Source organism: Styela clava, chromosome 2 (assembly GCF_964204865.1).
Source record: "Styela clava chromosome 2, kaStyClav1.hap1.2, whole genome shotgun sequence".
NCBI classification, from domain to species: Eukaryota; Metazoa; Chordata; class Ascidiacea; order Stolidobranchia; family Styelidae; genus Styela; species Styela clava.
Genome location: NC_135251.1, coordinates 27,044,557 through 27,066,654, shown reverse-complemented (window position 1 = coordinate 27,066,654; position 22,098 = coordinate 27,044,557). Strand labels below are relative to the sequence as shown.

The 22,098-nt window shown below is 35.2% G+C and overlaps 3 protein-coding genes across 3 annotated transcripts; 1 reads left to right on the top strand and 2 right to left on the bottom strand.

Moving 5' to 3' along the window:
• Positions 1 to 1,401: 1,401 nt before the first annotated feature.
• On the bottom strand, positions 1,402 to 6,599 carry LOC144432127 (zinc finger MYM-type protein 1-like). Its single transcript, XM_078120219.1, has 2 exons — positions 4,354 to 6,599; positions 1,402 to 1,501 (listed from the first exon to the last, which is right to left on the bottom strand). Exons 1-2 carry the CDS (start codon positions 6,597 to 6,599, stop codon positions 1,402 to 1,404), a joined length of 2,346 nt encoding a protein of 781 aa, XP_077976345.1.
• Positions 6,600 to 9,560: 2,961 nt separating this feature from the next.
• On the bottom strand, positions 9,561 to 17,065 carry LOC120336403 (tubulin epsilon and delta complex protein 1-like). Its single transcript, XM_039404071.2, has 9 exons — positions 16,906 to 17,065; positions 14,134 to 14,341; positions 13,534 to 13,652; positions 13,000 to 13,333; positions 12,519 to 12,599; positions 12,126 to 12,212; positions 11,352 to 11,507; positions 10,663 to 10,783; positions 9,561 to 10,366 (listed from the first exon to the last, which is right to left on the bottom strand). The coding sequence occupies exons 2-9, from the start codon at positions 14,272 to 14,274 to the stop codon at positions 10,125 to 10,127; spliced, it is 1,281 nt and encodes a 426-aa protein (XP_039260005.2). The 5' UTR covers positions 14,275 to 14,341; positions 16,906 to 17,065; the 3' UTR covers positions 9,561 to 10,124.
• Positions 17,066 to 17,208: 143 nt separating this feature from the next.
• Positions 17,209 to 21,967, top strand: LOC120336401 (damage-control phosphatase ARMT1-like). The gene is made up of 7 exons (XM_039404069.2): positions 17,209 to 17,457; positions 17,625 to 17,730; positions 18,426 to 18,565; positions 19,331 to 19,426; positions 19,677 to 19,842; positions 20,263 to 20,433; positions 21,196 to 21,967. Exons 1-7 carry the CDS (start codon positions 17,414 to 17,416, stop codon positions 21,793 to 21,795), a joined length of 1,323 nt encoding a protein of 440 aa, XP_039260003.2. The 5' UTR covers positions 17,209 to 17,413; the 3' UTR covers positions 21,796 to 21,967.
• Positions 21,968 to 22,098: the final 131 nt, after the last annotated feature.

The window sequence follows — 22,098 nt, the reverse complement described above, 5'->3', positions numbered from 1 at the left end:
GTAATAACTCTCATGTTTGTTTACTGTATACAATATTTACATGTCTTTACTATTTTCTTTTATGAAAGAGAACCTGTGAAACGAAGTTTGCCACATTGAAGTTGTATTGCAAAAACATAAAAACGAGAATATCGGTCAGAGACCGAAGACTAATCGATCGAAAGTTAGGGGATCCCCCAAAACAGCGCTCTTACTCCATAGTGACACCTTGTGTCCCATCACTAATTAATTAATAACTCGCTAATTATACGACATAATTCATCCAAAATCAATAGGCTTCTGATCCGACATATGATGAATGCACATGCAAAATCTGGGGCAGATTCAATCTCGCTTTCGTGAGATATCGCGTGCATCAGACAGACAGACAAATACCTATCAATATACTTACTGATTAAAATCGATAAGTAATAACTCTCATGTTTGTTTACTGTATACAATATTTACATGTCTTTACTATTTTCTTTTATGAAGGAGAACCTGTGAAACGAAGTTTGCCACATTGAAGTTGTATTGCAAAAACATAAAAACGAGAATATCGGTCAGAGACCGAAGACTAATCGATCGAAAGTTAGGGGATCCCCCAAAACAGCGCTCTTACTCCATAGTGACACCTTGTGTCCCATCACTAATTATTCAATAACTCGCTGGTTATACGACATAATTCATCCAAAATCAATAGGCTTCTGGTCCGACATATGATGAATGCACATGCAAAATCTGGAGCAGATTCGCTTTCGTGAGATATCGCGTGCATCTAACAGACAAATACCTATCAACATACTTACCGATAAAATCGATAAGTAATGAGCGAAACGAAATAGGTTAGAGCGCAGGTATTCAGAGATACCAACTATTTGGGTGAGTTGGATATCTATGAATAAAAAAACAGAACATGCAATCATGGGTTGTGTTGTATTCTACTCTACACATACTAGTGCAATATCTTTACGGGTTGGATCATCGAAACAAATCAAACTTTTGGTGTAAGTAATACGCATTTTTTTGGTCAAGGCCATTCGTGCAAATAATTTAGTTGTATTTTAAAAGCTGATGGGCAATATTGATGCTAGTTTTTATCCATAAATGCTAGTTGTTTTGCGCAAATTCAAAGGGAAATTTTTCACATGCTATGTAGACGCTTTGCATCTTGACTTCACGTGTGTTCTGTCGTTGTTCTGTCGTTGTTTAATCTTATTAAAGCGGTTTATGGTGTATTTTCGCCTTGCCCGCTTTACTGAGTTTAGTGGGTGAGTGGCATTTGACCTCGTTTGGCAGAATTGTGGTGAAGGTATTGTAGCCGTGGTCTTTTTTACCAGCTTCGTACTCGTTGCTTCAACTGTACATGTTGTTTTTTGAATATAATTCGTACTATCTGCTTCCTTTATTTAGTTCAGTGGTTCAATACCAATCTGATTGTTTCCCATCGTAATACCTGTTCTGCGTAGTAATGTGTAAATCTCGCAGAAGTTCCATATGCATCCTGCTTTTTTTCTTCACCCTAATGAATTGAAAATATAAAATTGTATTACTGTTATGCCTATAATTCATATCTCAATCTATGGTTTTCTTCACACAACACATTATTGTCACTCATAGAACCTTCAATTTCCCTGTGATCTTATCCCCAGGGGCGTAGCCCGGATATATTGCGCCCGGGGCAAACTATAAAATTGGCGCCCCGACCTCCACGTTTAATCATATTTTCTATTACATTTTATTGTATATGTAAAAACAATACAAATTTTAATGAAACATTTCATTTCAAGAAGAAGCAAAGCTATACAAAATATAGTATATGTCCATAACGTCCCACTAAGTTACTGTCAAAGATGATTTACATAGTCTACACCAGTAGTTCTCAAACTTCTTTAGTCGCAGAGCCAAACTTCAAAGTTGTGAATAGCCGCACACAAAAAACGAAAGTATAAATAGAAAAAAAACTTGAGCATGATATAAAATACCAAATCATCGTAACAACATATTACGGCAAAATATTCGAATAACGAATCGAATAATAAAATATTGAATGGCATTTAACTATTCGAATATCCGGTATCACGTGATCTGCGCCGCTTGTACACAGAACTCGTACGTCTCAATCGTGAATTGTGCGAGATTTCCCCACGGCGCTCGCTACCAGAAAAAAAGCGAAAAATTTGAAATGTCGTTGTCTTTGGGTTAAGGTGCGAAATGCTCAATCGTGAATATCGTTGTAGCAATGCACACTGACTAGTTTAATAATTGTTGCGCCAATTATCATTGCAAATGATTACAATTGTTAAATTTTGAAGCATTTGGGCAGTAATAATTAAGGCGTGGCATTATAGGGAGACTGATGACTGAGATGAGTCTTAGGGATAAAGACTATAAACCCTATATATTTAAGTTCGATTCCCGCGTTATTGTTTTGACACGCGTTATGGAATGTGACTCCAATCTGGACTCCTTCAGACGATAATAAGCACACAGTGTTGATGCCAATCGTTGTTGTATATTATTGAATGATGCACCATTCAAAATTCCGAATACAGATAAAATTAAAGCACACTTAACTCTTAACACAGTAACACTTAACGCAGTAAAATTAGAAGTTACATTAAACACAGTAAATCAGGAGTGAATCAAAACAAGATATAATGCAGCTCGCTCGGCAAGCCGGAACGATACGTCATCAAATTGGTCGATACGAGAAAGGCAGCACAAGTAATCAGTAATAAATCAGATAAAATTAAAGCACACTTAACTCTTAACACAGTAACACTTAACGCAGTAAAATTAGAAGTTACATTAAACAAAGTAAATCAGGAGTGAATCAAAACAAGATATAATGCAGCTCTCTCGGCAAGCCGGAACGATACGTCATCAAATTGGTTGATACCAGAAAGGTAGTACAAGTAATCATTGTTGCAACAATAAAATTACCCTGTTTTGTGAGATGGAACACACTATTAAAATGAAAGGGTTAAATACATTATAATCCATAGTTACACAATGCACATTCGTCACAACATAATGAAAATCATTAAGAGTAATTAGATCATCATTCTTTAGTCCCAGAGCCAAATTTCAAAGTTGTGAAGAGCCGCACACAAAGAAACGCAAGTAAAAATAGCAACAAAACTTGAGCACGTATATAAAATACCAAATCATCGTAACAACATATTACGGCAAAATATTCGAATAACGAATCGAATAATAAAATATGTTTAATAATTGTTGCGCCTATTATCATCGCAAATGATTACAATTGTAAAATTTTGAAGCATTTGGGCAGTAATATAATCATTAAGTGAAGTGCTGAATTTGCAAATTCCGTAAATAAAATTGAGCATTACTAAGTACGTATTGGGGTGTTGTTTTGTTTAAAAAAAACGTTAAAACTTGTAGGAATTAGTTTTAATTAGCGCCTGACCTTTTATTGGGCACAAAGGCCTAGAAATGCCTTTATTGTCAATTTATTTAATCTCTATTTTAAATCAACATTCAGGATTCACACTATCGTAGGTTTTCGAGGTTTATCTATCTAATACTAAAATAACACGAACACCATAGAATAGCACGAGAAACTCAAGTTCATTTTAATAAATATCTCTATCTCAGTTTCCGTCACTTTGATACAGGTAAGATTAAATTACAAGCGATGATAAGTAAGATCATAGCCAAGTCAGAGCGGGTTGTAATCGTGGAGGATGCAAGGTGCAGTAAGTAACGGGTTGAGATGATCGCCAGATTTTTCGTGACTATTTTCGATTACTGAAACAAAATTAAAATAATCATTGAGTTATTTGATCTATACTTAATATTCGGAAATGCGACAAAAACTGTGTGAAAATATGTGGAAAATCCACGAAAGCGAGCGAGTAATTAATTTTTAAAGCCTCAACCAGAGCCGCAGGAAAGGTCGTTGACAAAACCCAGTTTGAGAATCACTGGTCTACACTCTACAATAAATTTATTTTTCTTGATTTCACTGTCGCAAACTGGTTAATCACGTCATCAAAATCTGTTTTTTCCAATGTTTCTCTTTCGACACTTAGAAGAGCAAGATCACTGAGACGATCCTGTCCCATTGTTGCACGCGAATACGACAAAATAAGTTTCAATTTGCTGAAAGACCGTTCACAGCTTGCAATTGAAACTGGTATTGTTAACAAAATTTGTAAAGAAATTCGCAGATTGGGGAAAACGTCGTCTCCAAAAGACACAATGAAACCAAGAAGAGCCAAAGGAGTTTCTGGTCGACTTTCAGTTCTGTTACTGAGCAGCATTTTGCAATCTCCAATTTCGGTGAAAAGTTCGTGGCCATTGATGTCCGTGTCGTAGAAATTTGCAAAATCTGTGCAATCTCGCCGAATTGCATCCTCGTCTGTGTCGGATAGAAGAGTCTTAACATCGAGCAGAAATCCAAATTTTGTGTTTAAGTCTTTTAGTCGTGAAAAACGTGTTGACATCTCCTGTTGAAGCCGATCAAATACATTCTTCATAACGCGCACAATTTCTTCTTCTGGTGAAAGTCCTGCATCTCTCTCCAGTTCTCCAGGCATTCTCTTACGTTGCCTAATTCGTCTATTCACCTGAACCCCCCAGACTGTGCATTTTGTTTTGGCATTTTCTACAGCAGCTTGGCTCAAATCATCACGCAGCTTAACAAATTCTTGTTCCAAAGATTCAATATCAGTTGCAGCTTCCTTGAAGTTCATCGTAGGATCCTGTAAGCGCTTCTGTACACGATCAATTTTTCCAAGCACGGTATTCCAGAATTGTAATAAAACTATGATGTTAAACTTCAATATGCAGGCTTGTAACTGCTCTGCACCACTTCTAGTTTCAGGTGTCATAGTTGAGTCTTCTGATAATTTTTCTAGGAGTTGTACCAGTTCATTCAGCCCTTCAAAAATAGCTCTAACAGCTTCTAATCGTGCACTCCAGCGTGTTGCAGACTCTCGTTTTACTGTAATAGGAAGAACTCGTTTTAACTCTTCCCAACAAACCGTTGAATGAGAGAAAAACAAATATATATTTTCAAGTGTCCCAAAAAATGTTACGACAACTGGATCTTGCTTAGATGAGTGTACTCCTGCTAAATTTAAGCTGTGGTTGTCACAGTTGACAAACAGCGCTTTGTTATTTCTTTCACATATTCGTTGTTGAAGGCCAGAAATATGCCCTGCCATAACAGCAGCATTGTCATAACATTGTGCTCGACAGTCGGCTAAAGATATGGCGTCAGACTTTAGTCTCTCGACGATGACTTTTTCTAGGCTTGCTGCATCTTTTGAATGTATCTCGATATACCCCAAAAAAGATTCTTTGATAGTTACTTGTTTAGTTTGAAAATTAACATCCACAAATCTTATAATCTGAGACAGCTGTTCCCGATGTCCTAAATCAGGAGTTGAGTCAAGTAAGATGCCGTAGTATTTGCTTTTCCTTATATCCTGCAGCAATTGGCTCTTTACAGTTGATGCAAGTATGTGGATAAATTCATTCTGAATTTCGGGTGACAAATAGGAAACTGATCCCGGATTCTGTTCAGCATGTTGGACGTGTTTTGCCAGTACCGGATCAAATTGAGCAATGAGTTTGATCAGCGCGAGAAAGTTTCCAACATTTTTATCAGTTCTGGGATTCAAGTTTTCCTCGTGACCACGTAGTGCCAAATTTTGTGAAACCAAAAAGTTAATACAGGTGAGTATTCTTTGCAATATATCTCGCCAACGTTGTTTTTCCGAATGAATCTGCGCTTGAGCAATTGCGGCAATTTCTGTACCGTCAATTAACCGTCTTTCGGCTTCCTTCCATGTAGTAAAAGCCCTGCGATGGCTGAGATTGTTTTCGTGACATTTTAGTTTTTCTGGCTTTCTCCACTTGTTGAAACCGTTTTTTAACTCAAACGAAGCTCGCGAGTTTGAAGGCGATGATGTAAATAGTAGACAACAGAAACAGTAAGCGGCTTTATTGATTGGTGAATACAACAACCATGAACGATTTACTTCTTCTCCATTCGCTAATCGACGTTTAAACCATGCCGACGTAATCGAACGTTCTCCATGTAATGATGGTAGATTGTCTGTGTGCTGAAAAAGTATGGGCCCGAGAGTAATCAGTTCATCGCGAAGAGATTGTGGTACTTTTGGTAATTTTGTCACTTCGTCAAAATCTAGGTAACCAACATCGTGAAACTTTAGTACATCAGGAACCGCATCCGATTGGACATCGTAATGAGTTTTATTATTTGCAGCTTCTCTGCCAGAAATGTTATCTTCCTCGTTACTTTCAACAGGTTCGTCACTATGTTGGGTCTCACGGTCTTCAGTGTTATCGGAGTTTCTTTCTGCACATACAGAAATATCTGTTTGAATAATGTTTTCCTCCGAGACCGCAATGTTTTCAACATTAGCGCCGACATCATGCTCTAAAACAGATGGTTGATAGCCGCCATCTTCTGATTCTAAAGAACTGATGTTTGCAGCTTCATCTTCTTTCTTGCCTTTCTTTAAAAAAGCAGCAAGTAATACACTCGATTTTTTGAATGCTATTTCGGCTTCCCTTTTTCTTTTGCGGTTTTGAGCTCCACTTCTTTTTCTTCCTGACATAGCTTCAAAAAATTCAAATATAAAATATATCTTATTAGATCTATATGACTGAGTGCACTAAACTGAATTGCTGAAACAAAATTTAAGTTCTGCAGGTCCGTGGTAATGAAACTACGGGTAAGCTCTGAATTAGGCCACTGAGTATCGTACCGGTACGTGGTAGCCTAATGTTGAGGTGAAACCGATGCATCAAATTGAGTTGTTGCGACGCCGTTGCAAGTTATTGTTATAAATATAACGCCCAGGTTCCCTCTAATGTGAACAACTGCGCCATTGCGCACTGCCACCAGACCATTCGCGCAGTAAAATATCATTCTCGCGCACTGGCAACCCTCCGACTCATATTTTCTAACTTCTAGCTGTCCGTTCTTTATTTTACGTGTAGTTTGCTTGCCACACTGTTCATTGTGATGTCACATACGTGTCAGTTACGAAAGTCTTCATTGTGATGTCACGCATGTGTCTGTTACGTCCAAGTACTTTGATTACTCTGGAATCATCTGGAACCGACTATTATAATAATTATTAGCCGATCCTACAATGTCAGTGATGGCCGGTCACCGGTGTCGCATTTCAAGGAGCTGTTTGAGTTGAATGTGTACTTGGTTTGCATTCTAATATGTACCGTGTTTCCCCGAAAATAAGACCGGGTCTTACTTCAAATTTCTTCCGAAAAATAACACTAGGGCTTATTTTCGGGGGATGTCTTATATTTTCATTTATCGAAAACAAAATCACAAATTAAAGAATTACAAGATTTCAAATATACATAATCAGAAAACCGATATCTATTTACTTATAGATAACACGTTTTTATTCAAAATATCTGCAAAACATATATTATTATTCATTTAAAACGTATAGGAGAGAGATTTCACGCTATCGAATAGCTAAAAAAATTCGCGCTATTGACTAGGTCTTATTTTCAGGGGAGGGCGTATATTAAGAGAATTCTTAAAATTCAGGCTAGGTCTTATTTTCGGGGAAACACGGTGAGTGGTCTGGCCAAGTGTGCGGTTGGCCATGTACTAAGTAAGACTAGACGTCTGACGCCGGTGCAATCTTGCTTGTGACCGTTTTTTTACCCTTGTTGTGAAATTTTTGCAAGCCCCATTTTGGCGCCCGGGGGCATATGTACCCCACTGCCCCCCCCCCCCCTCCCCCCCCTACGCTACGCCTCTGCTTATCCCTCATATTTTATCATGTGTAAGCACAAAAGAAGATTCAGAAGAGATTGAAAGTGTAAATTAATATAATAAATTTGGTATGGAATTCTTATTTTTTGCTTCTCTCTATTTAAAATTTATTTAAATAACTTCCTAATCCCGATTAGAAATTTTTCTCATCTCTAATTAGATATCATTTTTTTTTACATAGTGTATATAGTTTTTTTTCCATATGTATATACTGAGAGTGTAATATTACAGAACCTGTGGTATTAATTTATTTATTCATGTGCTTGCTTTGGGTGGTAACCGACTCAGATGACTGTTAATGGTCGTATCGTTACCACCCTGTCATCTACCGAAACCTAATTTTTCTCATTTTGCTATCATATATATATTGTATGTGTTTTCTGGTTTGACGAAACAATAAAAAATTCTCTCTCTCTCTAAACCTGGATTCGCTCGAACCCCAGGGGTTCGACGGGCCTCTGAAACAGTTTTATATTTTGGGACTTTTCTATTACCTCGTCCACTAATTATGAAAAAATAACTATAGTTCATCGGAGATATTCAAACCGAAACGTTCAACAACCCATAAATTAGATGTCGCGCGCTTTGGTGTTTCTACTTATCTATGATAGTGCTCTTAGCTGCTTTTGCCCATCGCTTTGAAATATCTTGGGTTATCATGACAAACCAAGGATTTTTAAGCTGAATATTTGCGTGAACCTTAATCCACGGTACTAATAAAATATATGAACTCAGTTTTACAGATGAATCGAAGATGTAAATAAATGAATGCTAAATCAGAGCGTATTTGAATTTCACTTGGTGATAAATTTGCAACAAAGAATACTTCATTGCAGAGTTTTGCTTAAAATTATCATCATCCGTTCAGGACAACCTCGATATAACGCCGAGTCATATCGTATATAAATAGATATACCTATTTCTGTAAAATAAAACACTTGGCAGAAGCTTTTATCCGCATTCCAATGCAGTTTGAGAAACAAATGACCTGAACTACTAACGTTTTTGAGAAATATCATTTTATTCGTTCCCGCCGTTTCACTCACAAAAAAACTAATACAACAAAACACATCTACTTTTACCACCGAATTCCAACCGTTCAGTACGATGGGGTTCGGCGGGAGCATGCTCGGAAAGGTTTCAGTTACTATTTTTTTTTAATATTCCCATGAAGTAATCGTATACGTTTGCCCTCGGTTATTTTCCATTAACCTTCTGGTCATGTATTTTCATTCTATTTACAGTCAACCGTCTTTGCATAATAAACGTGTAAAACAGCAGGGGTGGCCAACGTAATGCTATCGACTGAAATCAATATAGCTCGCGATCAGCAATAAGTTCATACACAAAATGAACGATTGCTGAACATGCAGATAACTGCCGCCGCTAAAATCGGTTCTTTGGGCGCATTCTTAATAAATACGCCACGAAAATCTGTATTTTTTATGTTCTGTGATCTATTTAATTCGTTAATTTGATTACGGTATGTAATTGTATCCGGAGTGAATGTTTCAGTATTTATTTAAGATTTATTCAAATCATACATTTCAGATCAAAGACAGGACTATTTCTTTTGGTCGTTACTGTTGAAAATTTCTAAAAAAAACATGTATATATTATTTAAACAGCGAAAAATCACTACTCCTAAACCATAGATTTCACACGACTGCTCAAACTTCAGCATTCAAATTACAATTTCCTCAGAGTCCAATTCCTCGCTCGCTTGGAATAAGAAAAATGGACATTCCGATTCCACTGCTACCGCTGCGAATAAAATTTGTCACACTACTTTTGGAATGTGACAATTACTTTCTCACACTGCAGTTTGTCAAAGCACACGATATTCGTTAAGTTTAATTTTAAACCTAGGCAGCGGCGAAACTTGCATTTGTTACGTAATAATGATATGCTCTATCGGTCTTGCGCAGACTCAAATCATTGATACCTTACCTTTGTTAAGTCATCAATGCTCAAATACTACATGTGTATGTCGCATTTTTTCCATGCACGGTACTGCATTATTCCTGTTATTAAAACACACAACATGAGCTCTAATTTTTAAAGGTATGTTAATAAATTCATTCAACATCAGACGCGATCGAATACTCGAGACGTAGCGATCGACGTATTGGCCACACTTGGCGTATAAAATGGCCCATTTTGTGCAAAAATTGTCCAAGCAAACTCGTGGGACTAAACAGTTATGAAATGTATACACTATACACGTTATTACATTGGCTGTGCAACAACCAGAAATTTATTTCGATTGTTGAAGAAGGATGGCTAACAACTAGCTTATACAGAAAGTTTAATAAATCTCTGGCTTATGTCAACTTGAACATGATCTAAATTCAGATACTGCTTTTTTATGACTGGGAACTTCAGGTGAAATGAGAACAACTTCTGGGAAATTTCCATTAATTTGTAATATCTTCTCTTTGCATGTCAGTCTCAAGTTATCTATCGCTTCCTCCATTTTATTGATACAATTCTCAAGTCTATCACTTTCAGACAACGGAATGATCTTCTCCACACCATGTCCATGATGGTCAACTGAACTAACGCTGTTACCTGGAAAGAAATTGTATAAAATTCCATTTTGGAAGAGTTTCATTCTTAAATGGTTTTCGAGAGCATAGATATGAGTTGAATTTAAAAATGGAAACAGTTTAGATTTCATCAACTACAATATGATCATGACCGGAGAGAAATAAGATTGACCAAACACAACCATTTTACTTTAGGGTGAAGGAAAAAATGTGACAGGGTATCAACAATATTTCAGGTCTTCAACAATAATGAGCCGATCAAGTCGTTGCAACAGCGTAGTATAAATAAGATCTCCACAATTCAGAATATTATTCTACCTTTCACTCGTCTCAACTTTGGATGACGACCTGCATCTCTTATCAATGTATTCAACAAATTGATTTCTTTATCTATTTCTGCTCTTTGTTCTGGTTGTAATGAAGACAAAAGATCGAGTTTCTGTAAATAACAAGATGATAGAGTGTTAAACATAGATTCTTTTTTTTATTCGAAAATTTTTTTGTGGCATTGTTCTGAATTTCCAACTAAATACATATAAAAATGGTTCGAACATTTTAATACTTAGCAATAGCGTGGTATCCCATATTCTCAAGTAAAACAACCAAGTTAAAACTCCACTCGGTTCATTTTTAACCCAGTACCAACGGTTTTTGAGAAGGTGACGCGATCGAAAGATCTGTACATTTGTGAACATACCTTAATAAAACATCAATATATTAAAACTTTATAATACGACTTCTGCATCCACTCAAAAGCTGGCTGTAATAGCACTTCAGATTCAAACTTTCTAGTGGCTTCATATTTTAGCCCACTTGATTTATCACCTGCAATTTGACAAAGCCCACTGGAAATTTGAATGGATATGCATAAGTGAGCGGCATGGCACCAATTTGATGCTTATGGAATACAGATATTCATTACATCTTTTTACATTCAATCTTTGCTTTACCCAACAAGGAAGACTATATAACAAAAGGCTGAAACTAACACAACAATGAAAGACTACCTCACTCGTGTTTTTAACGTTTTTCTCTACTTCAGTCTGTAGACATTTCATCTTGTCTTTGAACACGGGAAGTAAGGGTGACTGACATGTTGACTGTACATCAAAAGTAGAATTGCTTTTCGATTCTTGACATGGAGCATTGCTCAGAACACTATCCTTGTTTTGAATTAAACATATTTACAGTTCATAAAGGCAAAAGCTGAATTGAAATCAGACGCTATATAAAAATATTTAATTTGAATAAAACTACTACAACATTCAGAGGGGCCATGAGTGCTAGGAACCTCTGGAAAGGGGCCACGAGTTATGAAAAGGTTGGGAACCACTGATATATAGCTTTATCTATATATGAGCTGCTGATCAGCCCCCTCCACCATACAGCTTATGGAATGTTAAATTGGTTACTACACACTGTTAGGCCAAGGGCGAGTCGTTCAAAAACAACAAATAATTGTGTAGGTGTCGCAGGCTACACATGTCAGGTTAAATCCCATGCCCGCTGTGTAATAAATTGGGTCAGCAATGCCGTAGTAGCTCCTCCCATTACATTAAATGTTAGAGCTTGTTCAGTCAGGGCTATGTTCAGAGCGTAAGGCGCAAATATGCGATGTATAAAAATATTCTGTTTCTGATCGAAAGATTGTGGTTCAACATACTTAGATTAAGGTTTGTTGTGTTCCCGGGGAATCCCTTTTAACCTTGTCTTATATTTTTTATTTAATATTATATATTTGAAAGAAATATTATTTGATATTCGAATTTGTCTGAACTTACCATCCAAACCCAGAAAACGTTTTGAAGACTTTTCCATTTTATACAAGATTGCAATAGTAATACTTTTCTTTCCAATCGCCTCTCAAACTGATGAATATAAATTCAAAAAAAATTGCAAGTCATAATATGATAAGGACCATTTTTAGCTAATTGAGCATGGAGCAAAAATAAGGGTGAAGTATAAAAAGTTGATGTTCTTGAATGATGGCAACCAAAATTTTGAAAGCCAACCAATTTCTTACTTTGTGGGTAAGCCCAAGTCATGGAAATCTGATAACAATAGTATGAAGAGCTTATATATGCATCAGAATAATACATCTTTACTAACTGTGGTAAAAGACCTTCTTGTCGTGAAAAAACTACAAACGCCGAATGAAATAAAAATACATTTACCTCAGTTTGTAATGCTGGATAACGTAGCACAAGTATTAAAAGCGGATCTTGTTGGAAACTACTTATTGTATGTGATGTTATCTGTGAAGAAAAATATATGAGGAAGTAATACCATATTTTACGCCTGACCATTGAAATGTTTATTTACTCTTGTTCCATATATTAACATTTATGACTTTCTGAAGCCAGGAGTTGAAACTTCCCAGTGAACTGATTGTTTTGTATAAAAATTTTGTTATCCCACAGTTGATAAAAAGTTAAATTTTAAGAATACAAATTCAAAAAATGAGAGTTATATAAAACAGCTATCTAAAATTACAAGGTTCAATGGAGGGATATTCTTATACAAAGTACGGTAGGCGGAATAATAGATTTTAGTAAAATTAAATTCTCTAATTCAAAGATCTCAAAAGAACCTCTTAAAAAGGCAGAAATTCCGAATTAAACTGAGAATAAAAATAATAGTAATACAAATTCAAACCTGAAATTTTTTACACTGATTCCCAGACTCGATTGAGATGATTTGATTACTGAATGACCTAATTTGGGAAACCAGCCATGAAATATAGTTCATTTTGTCTTCTATAGAAAGTTGGTCCATATTACTTGTAGATTTTCTGTCACAAGTCTTTGGAAATTTCGATTTCTTTGTTAAAGTTGATAAAATGTTTAGAATATCTACTGGCTCAGAAGCTTTATTTCTGATGAAATCAAATGTTCTTGCACAATGAAAATACCAAGATATAGCGAGTAATATTTCACGACTTGAATGGAATTTTCCTTTTTCATCAATGAGAATTGATAATCGTGGATACCTGTGAATAAAATTCTATAGTGGAGATATTTATTTCAACGAAAAAGAACAGTTCGACGATACCTTTAAAGCATTATCAATATCTTATTCTTATCAATATTTTATTTTTAGTCGTAAATAAACAAGATGTATAAAACTTCATATTAACATATAAAATAATTAGAAACCCCACATAGGATCTCATCAGGATGAATCTCTTACCATAAATGTTTTAATTTGTTGACAATAATCTTTGTTTGCAAATTCTCACCGACTGATGATTGATTTGACTTGTCATCATATTCAATGATGGCAAATAGAACTTCAACAAGAGTGTTTACCTGAATATAGAATGAAAAAATACTGCTCTTAGCAAGGCCTCATAGTTAGCCATAAGTATATTGGGATTGACTCTTCGGTTCGAGTCTTGGATATTACAGTGCTCAAACCAACGCAATACATAGCCTAGAATTATCTAGTCATTTCAATTTGTAGTAGCTCCTTACTTTTTCGTGGTTCTCCTTCAGAATGCTGTTAAATACTTCAAAAATGAAATATAACCTGATTGAATTTCAGTTAATGATTAGATTCTTCAGGTTCAGATCCAGGTTTTTATTCGAAATATATAAAAATCTCTGTTTTTTGTGTATCGTTTTGCGTATCGAAACACTTACAAGACAAGGATATAGAAAATTCTAAATTGCAATTTAGATTTCGATCAGTATCATTTAGGTATGTGGTTATATATATCCTCATTATTTATCTGTTGAATATATAGTTTCTAGAAAATATCACTATTAGTACAGGTCATTTGTTCCTCACCACTTCAGGCTTATCAAACTTTGCTTGTCGAATGCTATCAGGTGATAAGTTGTGATAAATGTCTGAATATTTCAACATTCTACAAATAATTGTGATGCTCTCCCTCACATCAGTTGTGCTTTGACCCTTTTCTTTCGACATTTTTCTTTAAAGGCTCTGGTGAAACACTTAGTTCAGTAGTTCAACAATCACAATACATTCCTGCACTCTGAAATTGAATAAAATACTGATCATCAAATTCACATGACCAAAATGGGATGGCACGGTTGCACCAGGATAAGGTGACATGGATATCTGATAAGGTCATTAGGAGTCTATGACACAAAGTTTAAAACGAGTCAAAATAAAAAAAAAACGGACAAAAATACAAAAACTTAAGACTTCAAAAATTCAGCGGCAAAGTATGGACACATCCTGTGTAATTGGGAAAAATGGATATAAATAATTGAGACACATTAGTTTTAAGAAATGTGCCTAATGCTGCCTCATTAGAAACTACAAAAATGGAATTCACACAGCAATACTTGAAAACACTGAATTCACTGTATCATTAAGCTGTATTACTGTATTTATTCGCAAATACGCCGAGTTTAAAACTAGAAAAAAAAATTGGCCAACTAAGGGACCGTCTTTTTCTCGCATAACTCAGATAGCACCAAAAAATCTCAGAATAATACTCCAGCATTAATTCTTAACAATAAAACTGTAATTTCAATCATTTTGAACAACCATTTACGGTAACTGAAAGGTTGAAATAACATATGAATATGGTGTGATAAATACTGCGCTGTACCTCCATTGGTTAGGCTGTGTTTTCCGTTTTTTCCTGAAACGGAAGGGTCATAAATCAATCACTTTATTTTGTGGTAGCCGTTTGCTTTCCGAAGTGCCGTTATCGGGCAGGGAGAGCTTCATTGCACCGGCCACGTTTTTGTTTTTAGGATTAAGACAAATAACAGCTGGTATACAAAGTCAATTAAATAATCGGCAGACACTTTGGCATACATTATAAAATATATCAGCTCATATAATGACGCTCACACAAATCATGTTTGAGAAGACTTGCGAAAAATAACCAAATTTATTGCCATGTCCGCTCAGGATATCTCGACTACCTTAATACAAAATAATGATTGTAAAATATTTTCAATCAAAAATGTCCTCATGTTATACGTTTGGTACTTCAAGTCAGCGCTGATTTAATTCCTTTCATGTTGGCAGTAATTTAGTTGTGCCGCAAAGTGCTGTCTCCCATTACGATAAAACAGAAAATATAATAATCGAAAATTGTTTTAATCAAAATGTGGACAGCGGCGCTAGAATGTGTGTGCCATAGGCTATACAAGAAGGTAGCGGATCGCGATATTTGAATATTAAATTTGAATTGAACATCATTGACTGTAATAGATGCGTGCGCCGTGTTAATATTTCTGGAAACGGCGTATATGCGAATTTTTATAAATTCACTATTTTGAAGCTATTATTAGGGAGTCGGCTTATCTGCGTGATAGGCGTATAGTCGAGAAAATACGGTAATTTAGATGGATAAACACGTACCACTTCCTCTTGGCAAAACCTACCATCTTATATTTTGTACGTTATAAACCTTATCTAAGGTTTCGTTCGCTCCCCTGATTTCATAATCAGTTTTTATTTATTTGTTTTTATCTGTCAAATGTATTGTTATGCTGATTATGGAGTCGAAATAAACTTATACTTATATCCAGGGCCGGATTTAACATTAAAGCAAGATACCTAGGGGGCCTAACATTCAATTTTGAACTTTATTCATTTCAATGTCGTTTTTGAATTGTAAAATTTTATCAAAATAAAACCGGTTTAAATTATATAAAATTGATATATATTTGTTTCATTTATTAATAATAATTCCAAATATTTGTCGAATCTTACAGACACCTTAATCATAATATGCTAGTAAAATGTAAATCAGTCTTAAGGACAAGTTGAAGATAGGAATTAAGTGCACATAAATGGGATTAAAAACAGGTTGTGTTTGAATTTCAGCAAGTGATAAATTTGTTGCATGAAAAATATTTCATTACAGAGCTTTGCTTAAAATTATTGTCATTTGTTCTGGACAACATTTGGCGCGGCGGTGTGGCTCAACGGGCTAAGCGTTAGGAATACGCTCGCCACCGCACCTCTAATTACTCTGCGTGGGTTCGCAGGTTCGAATCCCATGCAGGGATGGTTATGTGCGCGAGGATTGCTGGACTCCTCGCCGTCGTTGGGTGGTTCACGTAACCGCTAGTCGGTTACGGCTTCCTCCACCACCAAGTCCATGCTTCCGAAAACAAACAATACAGTAAAAACTAATCCCATACCCGACTTGGAATGGTAACCGGACGAGAGGCCGTGGTTCGCCATATGGATAAGCCGTCTTATCGGCTTTCCTCTTCCCCGGGATAAATATGTAAATCCTATCCTAACCTCAGTATGATGAGGAACATGATATCTCTATTTCTATAAAACAATGGGCAAACGCTCTTATCCGCAGGATTCAGAAGCAAATGAGCCACCAGCTTTTCAAGGCATCAGAACCATTCCAGATCTCTAAAGTTGCGATTTTTTCTATATAGGTATTTCGTACACCAGCATAAGGCATGAAACAAAAATATCTGCAAATTTGTGACACAACAATGATGATTTCCACACAAATACAATGCAGCAGTGTATTGGCATTCAAGAGTCAGAGGTTATAATCTACCACAACAATCATTTTCTATAACCTTGCACATAGAATTAGCTTACCCTCTATAAAGTTCTGATTGCGCTTCTAGGTTCAACCGTTCAATATAGCAATACTGTGCGATGTCCATAAATAAATCTCCAAGCACCTTCCAGCAGTTAGAAAAATCACAGTTGAATACCTCTATACCTCGGTTCCAACGGACTAGACTAGACTACAAATATTAGGTATTTTTTTAGTTTTTGACGAGAGATTCTTGACGATTAACTGATTAATGAATATTCACATATAAGATAGCTTTTTTAGAATATTAGATTTGCAATTAAGCTGACTTATAATGAGTTATATTTAAATTTGAAACAGTCACTCGAAAACAGTCAAAACATCATTTGGCTACTGTATTACAAATTTGAATCTGATATCGATACCGGTCTTTTTTGCCTTTCTGGCATCAATTCATCAATGAACGGGGGATTTGCCACAAGGGGAATTCCCTCAAGCGGCTGTTGCACTTTTTGGTAGAGGGTTATTGAAAAATCACGCTTGCGGCCTTCTCAATACAAATCGAAAATGTCTGATTCCTTACCGAAGCCTCTTTCTGCCAGATATAAAGAGTAAGTTGATTATCATATACTGATGTACTGTTGAAGCTGTACAATGATTTATATCAATACATTGTTACCTTATGGTATTGTTAACGTTACCGTATATTTTACTGTTTTCCGTCTTCAAGATTGTAAAATGCTTGTATTTTCTAATAATATGTACATTCTCTTTTAAGGTCCTTTGCTTATGAAACTGTCAAGGATCGCATGCCTGTTATTTTGACAAAAGCAATTGATGCGTGTCACAAACAAATAGAACCATATCATGAAAAGTGTGGAGAGGTAAATACTGACATTTAACTGTTTAATATTTCTGAAATTGGAATATATTTTGTGTATTGTTCTGATATATAATTTCAACATGAATAAAATGCCTGTAACTAACTTATCATGAAGAATTTTACATGAATTTAAATATTCATCGCATTAGCTTATTTTTCTTTATCATTTGCACAAGGTTTTAAAGTTTGAGAACTCTTTCATATTGTCATAGGAGAAATTGCCCAAAGCGATTTCATGTGCAGATTGTGTCTAAAGTGAATAGCATATGAAAATAGGGCACTTTTTCGTTTGTTACTCCCGAGGTATACACACATCGTGGCAATGCAGTGAACAAAGTGTAAACATACCCCTTAGCATGCAGTAAACGATGCACGGACAAACAAGGACCATTCTAAACAACAACTGAGCTCAGGGTAACACACAAAAATGCGCCAGAAAAAGAGCAGTATGCTGCATGTGCATTTGGGAATGCAGCAATTCACAAGAAATGCTCGAATGTTGATAATAATTGTCATGTGCGTGTTACTTCTCTTTAGTGTTCAGTTCTAATTTGGTTGGATGATGAACATGTTTTTAATTTTATCTCAGGATATGTCAACCTGTGTTTATTTGTATTTTTTGTGCTTGATATTGTCATGTTTTATACATGGAAAAAAATGAATGACCGATTTTATTTTTTATTTTATTGTTTACAGAAAGGAGCAGAAGATGTTAAAAAAGTAATTGGTCAGATGTCAAAGTTACGGAATGAATTGATGACAGATAAACCATTTGTTGAATTGGATGATGATTTGAAGGATGCAAGTGAATGGAATGATTGTTTGAATGAACTTAAGTCAGTATATGAAGTTTGAGAAAATTTATAGCCTAAAACAGAAACATTGCAAAAGGACTGTGATATGTCAAAACATAGTGACAGTAGATTATATAGAAAAATGGAAATTGATTAGTGATTCAAATGATGATTGTATTATAAAAAATGAAATCCACAAAATCAATATTAACATGGATTCTGTTTTCTCAATTTCGATTAGTTTTTGGAACCTTTTTTTCTACTTTGAAATATTGAATGTGTTTTAACTAAATATTCTCAAAGTAGAGTCTATATTTTTCAATAGAAACTTGAATTATGAATTCTATGAGTAGGTAATAAAAAGCGTTGATTAAATTCCAAGTTATCATATTTCTGTATCATTTTGTATTTGACTATCCAAATTAGCTATTTTGTCATGGACGTACTGAACATTTGAAACTGGTTAAACTATGTTTGCTTTAGAATTTCATGTCCCAGTGTAGTCTACTTGTTCTCACAATATTAAATCCTGGATAGGGACTATTTGCTGATTGTTTAGTCGTGTCTGATACAAAAGTGTGAAACAGATCTCAAGTGTGTAGCTAGATATGTTGCCTACTCTCTTTTATCCAGGACGTATAAAGCTGTTTTTTCTGTGTTATATTATGACTCTATATATAGCGCATTAAATATAATTTTGTCAAAGAAACTTTGTGCTGTATACAATAGCATGCCATAAGTATAATAAAGATGAAAGCTAAACCTGGTGTAACAGTGTTTTGCATGAACAATTTTGTATTGTAACAGAAATTCCCAAGATGAAAAACCTTCTTACTTCACATCTCCATGGCTGTTTTCAGAATGCATGATGTATAGAAGAATTTCAGGAATATTACAAAACAGGTATAAAAAAAATTTCAGTGCCATGTTATATTCATATTTAGAATGAATTAGAAGGACTCTGTCGAATGTCACAATTATAGCAAAATTGGGTTTGTCGTAAACAAGTCTGATTTTCCTCAACCAAATATTGCATTTTTGTGTACAATTATGATTGTTGATCAATGATTGGTTGATCAATGGTTTTGCTCCATATATTGCTTATAATTATCCATGTTTGATGATGGCAATTTGATTCAAATTTTTATTTCAGTGATTTCATGAAATCGTTTGATCCTTACCAAGACCAAAAGAGAGTGGCATTAGACAATGCAATACCTGGTCTAATAACTATGGCTGATCATTTAAAAAAAATTTCGGAAGAAAGGAATTTAATTCAAGATACTGAGTTATTGAAATGTTTTCAAACATTTCTTAAGGTTGTATTGCAAGCTTTGAAAAATCTTTAAATTACTGTTACTGTGTGCATACTTGTGCTAAGATAGTCTGCAGTTGGTTCACTTGCAGTAAGTGAATCAGCTGTAAATTTCTATTAGTATGGCCTAAACAAAATGCGGGCCGACTCCAACCTGATGTCTTGTGCTCGAGTGTCTCTCATTTTCGGCTAGTTTGGATTTGGATAGATTTGTCACATTCTCCCAGCCAACATATGATAAAAGGCTAACAGTGTTATTGTTTATATTGAAATTTGTAAACCGAAAGAACCAGTTCTGCCAATTGTAGGGGCTCAGTTTGTCAATCTTGCTGAGACATTGTGTTTAAAAACATGCGGAAAGTTTTATATGTGCATATATGTCTTAGGCGAATGAGAATCAAATATTGTGATCTTTTTCGTAAAGGCATCATTGTGGAGCAATAGGTTTGATTTATCTTTAACTGCTGGTGAAAACAAAGATCATGAATCTCATAACCCGGTAGAAACATTACAAGAGTTGGAATCTTACTTACTCGCTGATAATTCAGAGGCAATATTCAAACATCTTTGTAATGTTAAACAATCTGGCAACAAAGTGAGTAGCAATAATTTATTTTATAAATGTTATTGGTATATTTAACACATTTTTCTCTTGAATTATATGCTCTGTCAAAGCACAGTTAATTATGATGTGGTTTCTTTTGGTGTTCTGTAGCATGAGACTGATTTTGATGTTCTCTTTCATAACAGACAGCAACTTCTTTTCAACATTAGAAAAGTTAATTTGGAAGCATTTGGGTCTCATAATTTCTAAATGTGATCCAACGAAATTCTTTGAGTTCTATCAAAAATATTTCTACTGGAGAATGCCTGTTTTCGTTTCATTCTTGCAAATAGCTCTTGTTGTTTAAGTTGCTCATGTGTCATATGATTGAACATTACCTCTATTTGAAGTTTAGTCGGCGAGACAGCTAAATTATATGGCGAATTACAATCCCTCATTCTATACAAGTCTAGGTTGTGTATAATATTAGCCATTTGAATTTTTGAGAAAGGATGTGTCATCTGTCAAGTTTGTTATACTGTTAAAATACTGCAGTTTAATTCAATTTTATTTGTCTAGTTTTTAATGGTGTTTATTCATAAATTTTGCTCTGAACAAGGCCCTGTGCAAGCATCTACTGATGTCTAACAATATGCAAGGAGCTCCTATTTTTGGGAGGTTTGAAATCTCTTCGGTTCCTGATTGGCTGTCCAATTTATTACACTCTGAACCTGAGATATGTAACCTCAGATTTAGTGTAACATTTTAACCTCTACAAAATATTGTTTTAACTTGGATTAAATTATTTCACAGATAAGAGTGGACATGGTCATTGATAATGCTGGGTTTGAGTTTTCATCTGATATAATGTTGGCAGAATTTCTACTTGAATCGAAGATTGCTGATTCTATTCAGTTTCATGTAAAATGTATTCCATGGTTTGTATCAGATGTTACCTTTGAAGATTTTGACTACACACTCAAGACTTTGTCTCAAACTGAAAACAAGGTTTTGGCTAGTTATGGAAAGCTGTGGCTCAAGAGATTACAAGATAGGACTTTCCTAATTGCACCGAAAGAGAATTCTCAATTTTGGACACTCTCAAGGCCTTATTCAGAAATGCACAAACATGATCCGAAATTATATCAACGATTGGAGTCATCTGCACTTATTATATTTAAAGGTGACATGAATTTTAGGAAATTGGTAAGCGATCTTGCTTGGGATAGTGAGATACCCTTTGCCACCTCAGTCCTGGGCTTTAGTCCTGCCCCATTATGTACTCTTAGGACTTTGAAAGCTGATGTGGTAGTGGGATTAGCACCAGGTAAAGCAGAAGATGCCGCTAAAAAGGATGAAGATTGGATGGTTTCTGGAAAATATGCAATCATACTTGCTCATTTAGACGCTTAGGAGTGTATTTTAACAGGATTATGATTACTCCCATTATATGTTCACTTTGACAAATCATGTTCAGTTTGTGATTTGGTGAGTCTCATAATCAATTGAAAGTGATCAAATCATGTTTTGGTCTTGCCAATATCTGTCGTTAACAGTTACATTATAAGTAATAAATTATAAGATTGGATGTGGGATTTTTTGTAAAAAATTGTAATTTGGAACAAAAGAAAATAGCTTCTACCCTCTGTTGATGAGTGATTACTGGCTGAGATGGTAATCTGCTTAGATGGTAGACAAATTCCTTTCATGGTATCA

Excerpts from the sequence above, each read along its gene's own strand:
- LOC144432127 (XM_078120219.1), bottom strand. The coding sequence starts at position 6,599 with ATGTCAGGAAGAAAAAGAAGTGGAGCTCAAAACCGCAAAAGAAAAAGG. Across the intron at positions 1,502-4,353 it reads ACAGACGAGGATGCAATTCG|GGTGAAGAAAAAAAGCAGGA; the intron begins GCGAGATTGCAC and ends TCAATTCATTAG.
- LOC120336403 (XM_039404071.2), bottom strand. The coding sequence starts at position 14,274 with ATGTCGAAAGAAAAGGGTCAAAGCACAACTGATGTGAGGGAGAGCATC. Across the intron at positions 12,600-12,999 it reads ATCAGTGTAAAAAATTTCAG|ATAACATCACATACAATAAG; the intron begins GTTTGAATTTGT and ends TTTTCTTCACAG. Across the intron at positions 11,508-12,125 it reads ACGTTTTCTGGGTTTGGATG|GATAGTGTTCTGAGCAATGC; the intron begins GTAAGTTCAGAC and ends ATTCAAAACAAG.
- LOC120336401 (XM_039404069.2), top strand. The coding sequence starts at position 17,414 with ATGTCTGATTCCTTACCGAAGCCTCTTTCTGCCAGATATAAAGA. Across the intron at positions 17,458-17,624 it reads CTTTCTGCCAGATATAAAGA|GTCCTTTGCTTATGAAACTG; the intron begins GTAAGTTGATTA and ends TTCTCTTTTAAG. Across the intron at positions 19,843-20,262 it reads GTTTTCAAACATTTCTTAAG|GCATCATTGTGGAGCAATAG; the intron begins GTTGTATTGCAA and ends TTTTTCGTAAAG.